The sequence below is a fragment of the Carlito syrichta genome, unplaced genomic scaffold, assembly GCF_000164805.1.
Source record: "Carlito syrichta isolate Samal-C Ts95f unplaced genomic scaffold, Tarsius_syrichta-2.0.1 Scaffold311154, whole genome shotgun sequence".
Taxonomy (NCBI): domain Eukaryota; kingdom Metazoa; phylum Chordata; class Mammalia; order Primates; family Tarsiidae; genus Carlito; species Carlito syrichta.
In genome coordinates, this window is record NW_007255250.1 from 114,178 (window position 1) to 118,517 (window position 4,340).

The 4,340-nt window shown below is 44.9% G+C and overlaps 1 protein-coding gene across 1 annotated transcript; it reads left to right on the forward strand.

Moving 5' to 3' along the window:
• The first annotated feature begins 1,164 nt into the window (after positions 1-1,164).
• On the forward strand, positions 1,165-2,538 carry F2RL1 (F2R like trypsin receptor 1). The gene has a single exon (XM_008068537.1). It carries the CDS (start codon positions 1,176-1,178, stop codon positions 2,313-2,315), a length of 1,140 nt encoding a protein of 379 aa, XP_008066728.1. The 5' UTR covers positions 1,165-1,175; the 3' UTR covers positions 2,316-2,538.
• Positions 2,539-4,340: the final 1,802 nt, after the last annotated feature.

Consider the following 4,340-nt stretch of genomic DNA (forward strand, 5'->3'; position numbering starts at 1 on the left):
AAAAAAAAAAAAAAAAAAAGAAAAAACACAGATCTGTCATCAGTGCAGCCACCTGTCCACCTTGAGACTAGAAGCCTTGCCTGCCAGCTGGCCTCTACAGGGAGGTATCCCGGGAAGTCCCTGCCCATTGTTGAGGCTACCCTTATGGGTGGAAAGGGAATGTCCCTTGTGGTCCTGGGAAATTCCCTATGCCAAGCTCTGGGATAGGGTATGACTAATCGACCAAGCTGGATCCTGGCTCAGGGTCAGGGTGAGATAGTTAGCCTTTATGAAGTAAGAAATTAGAAAGCTGGTGTCAGGTCAGGACTTGCTATTCTACACACCTGTGAATCTAGAAAGGAATTGCTGTACAATCCTAAACTGATTTGTACTAATTGATTCATCAAGGGACTGTTGATGGACATGTGGTAAGAACAATTGGAAACCAATGAGTGGGCAGTTTGTAAAAATAAATTGAAATACTATTGAAATAAATTGAAAATCTTGGCCAGGCGCAATGGCTCACACCTATAATCCCAGCACTTTAGGAAGCTGAGGTGAGAGGATTGCCTGAGCCCGTGGGTTTGAGACCAGCCTGGGCAATTTGTTGACCTCATCTCTACAATAAATCAAAAAATTAGCTGGATATGGTGGCACATACCTGTGGGTCCAGCTTCTTGGAAGGCTGAGGTGGAAGGATCTCCTGAACCCAGCAGGTTGAGGCTGTGGTGGCTGTGAGTGTGCCACCACACTCCAGCCTGGGCGATAGAGTGAGACTTCAACTCAAAAAAGCAAAAACAACTTGAAAGTCTTTTCAAGATTTCTAGAGATTCATGTCCCACATGCACCACACAACTCTCTACAACTCCCCAATAAAATGGTACTCATTGAAAAAAAAAACACAAAAAGCCAGATTATATCTCAATAATCTCATCACTCAGACAAAGCCTTGTAAGCATTTTGTGTGATCCTCTTAATAGTATATTTCCATCTTTATCTAAAGTACTTTTTTTTTTTGAGTTGGAGCCTCACTCTGTCTCACCAAGTTGCCCGGCTGGTCCTGAACCTCTGAGCTCAGGCAATCCTCTCGCCTCTGACTTCAAAAGTGCTGGGATTACAGGCTTGAGCCACGCGCCCGGCCTAAAGTACTTTCATCGGAACAAAGCTGCATGACTGTGGAAAAGTTTAGTTCTGTAATGAACTTTGTCTGCCTTTCTTGTGCAGGAACCAGTAGACCCTCTAAAGGAAGAAGTCTCATTGGTAAGATCGATGACCCACCTCAAGTCTCAGGAAAAGGAGTGACAGTGGAACCAGGCTTTTCTGTGGATGAGTTTTCTGAGTCTGTCCTCACTGGAAAACTGACGACCATCTTCCTTCCAGCTGTCTACACAGTTGTATTTGTGGTTGGTCTGCCAAGTAACGGCATGGCCCTGTGGGTCTTTCTTTTCCGAACAAAGAAGAAACACCCTGCTGTGATTTACATGGCCAATCTGGCCTTGGCCGACCTCCTCTCTGTCATCTGGTTTCCCCTGAAGATCGCTTATCACATCCATGGCAACAACTGGACTTACGGCGAAGCTCTCTGCAAGGTGCTCATTGGCTTTTTCTATGGCAACATGTACTGCTCCATCCTCTTCATGACCTGCCTCAGCGTGCAGAGATACTGGGTCATCGTGAACCCCATGGCACACCCCAGGAAGAAGGCCAACATTGCCATCGGTGTCTCCCTGGGAATCTGGCTGCTGATTCTGCTGGTCACCATCCCCTTGTATGTTGTGAAGCAGACTGTCTTCATTCCCGCCCTTAACATCACAACCTGTCACGATGTTTTGCCGGAGAAGGTGTTGGTGGGGGACATGTTCAACTACTTCCTCTCTCTGGCCATTGGCGTCTTCCTGTTCCCAGCCTTCCTCACGGCCTCCACCTATGTGCTGATGATCAAGACACTGAGGTCTTCGGCCATGGATGAAAATTCGGAGAAGAAAAGGAAGAGAGCCATCAAACTCATTATCACAGTTTTGGCCATGTACCTGATCTGTTTTACCCCCAGTAACCTTCTGCTCGTGGTGCATTATTTCCTGATTAAAAGCCGGAGCCAGAGCCATGTCTACGCCCTGTACATCGTAGCCCTCTGCTTGTCCACCCTCAACAGCTGCATTGACCCCTTTGTCTATTATTTCATCTCACAAGATTTCAGGGATCACGCAAAGAATGCGCTCCTTTGTCGAAGTGTTCGTACTGTAAAGCAGATGCAAGTATCCCTCTCTTCAAAGAAGTTCTCCAGGAAATCCAGCTCCTACTCTACAAGCTCAACCAGCGTGAAGACCTCCTATTGAGTTTTCCAGGTCCTCAGAAGGAAGCTGTATGCTAGGATGGAAGATGTTATGGAGACGGTCTGTTACTTCCTAACCGAGTGGGTATCGCCACATGCCATGGATATGTAGCACATCTCACAGCTTCAACAGCTTCTCTGTTTGTAGGAGAAGTCCCCAAGATCAACACAGACGTCAGTTTCAGAATTCCTCTACATACTCAGATGCTACCAGAAACTGAACTGACAGAAGCTGACTTTTTTTTTTTTTTTTTTTTGAGTTGGAGTCTCACTCTGTCACCCAAACTGGAGTGCAGCGGCCGCTCCCGGCCACCGCAGCCTCGACCTGCTGGGCTCCAGTGATCCTTCCGCCTCAGCCTTCCAAGTAGCCAGAATTATAGGCATGCACTACCACGCCTAGCTGATTTTTTCATTTATTGTAGAGATGAGGTCTCGCCTGCCCAGGTGGGTCTCGAACCCGCGGCCTCAGGCAATCCACTCACCTCAGCCTCCCAAAGGCGCGGGATTACAGGCCGAGCCACTGAGCCCGGCTGAAGCCGACTTTTGAGAAGGTGGAGAAAAGATGGAAACCTGGGGACTTACAAAGACTAGACTCGGCGTGAAGACTAAGTTCTTGGTTGAAACGAGATTTCCTTTACATCCGGGGTCCATGTGAGCTTTGTAAGGTGCTCAGAGGCCTTCAGAGATGGTCAGTCCAGTTGACTGACTTTGCAAATGAGGAAACTAAAGAGGTTAATGAGCTGTCTAGAGTCAAGTTGGCAACAACAGCAGTGAGTTGGGATTGGACGTAGAATTGGGGTTCTTGTATCACTTTATAAGAATCACTGTGGAACGCGTGAAAAACGCATATTCCTCCTGTTCCATAGTGAGGGGTTCAGTGTCTAGACAGGGCCCAGGAATCTGCGTGCTGCAGGCCTGTGATGATGATGTCTGCAAAGGTGTGAGCCCCACTGGGCTGAGTGCCTCTTCCACTTGATGGGTAATTTTGGGGGAAAAAAAGATGTTTTTGTCTCTTTTATGTTTGGCATACAATGAAATATCTTTGTTGGCTTATTAGAATGCCCAACTATTTCTTTATTAATCTTTTGAGCTTTTGTATGTATTATTACTTCAAGAAAAATACAGTGAGAATTGTAAGTGGGTAAATGCAAATTTTCATAACTTTTTACTGACTTCAGTTGAAACTTTCAAGAAGCCGGAGTAGTAGATTGTTTTGTAAGGAAGAATAGCTTTTACCACTTAGTGTTTGTAAAATTATTGTAGGACTATTTATAGTCGGCTTTGTTCCCTTGTTATCAAATATGAAATTATAAGGCCTTCACAGGGTTTGGACCACGTCTCTTTGAAAAACAGCACTAAATTTGATGGGTTCGCAACATGTTTAAGACGTAACTTCCTCCAAACTGACTTTATACAACTGCTGTATGTGTGACTTTTACAAGTAATTATTTTATTGTATGATTGACTTATAAATAACACTTTTTTTTACAACGTATTTCTGAGCTGTGTGTTTGTTTTTGTTTTAAGGGAGGGAGAGGAAATGATGTGATGCTCTACTGGTTGTCATTTAACTGTGTTTTAGAATTCTTTCTGCACCTACATCTACAGATCTATAGGTTGACCTTTTTTTTTTTTTGGCAGAGATGGGGTCTTACTTTGCTGCCTAGGCTGGTCTCCTCAAACTCTTGGCCTCAAGCAATCTCCCACTTTGATATCCCAAAGTGCTGGGATTACAGTCATCATCTGCTGCGCCTGGCCAGGTTGACCATTTTCAAAGGGTACTGACTATTTAATATTTTGGATACATTGTGATATATTTAGTTATTTCCCTACCAATGGTTCCTTAAGCATCCTGCCACAACACCCCCCACCCCAGCTTTTTGGCTACTAACCTAGCGCTACATTGAACAATATCTGAATATAGACACCCTTGAGAATGTTTTTCTAAGGATGCATTTCTGGAAGTAGAATGGCAAGGTCAAAAGTTAGATGCCTATTTTAAATGTGGATGACTCTTGCCAAACTGCCT

Bases quoted from the DNA above. Each gene is read 5' to 3' on its own strand.
- F2RL1 (XM_008068537.1), top strand. From the start codon at position 1,176: ATGAACTTTGTCTGCCTTTCTTGTGCAGGAACCAGTAGACCCTCTAAA.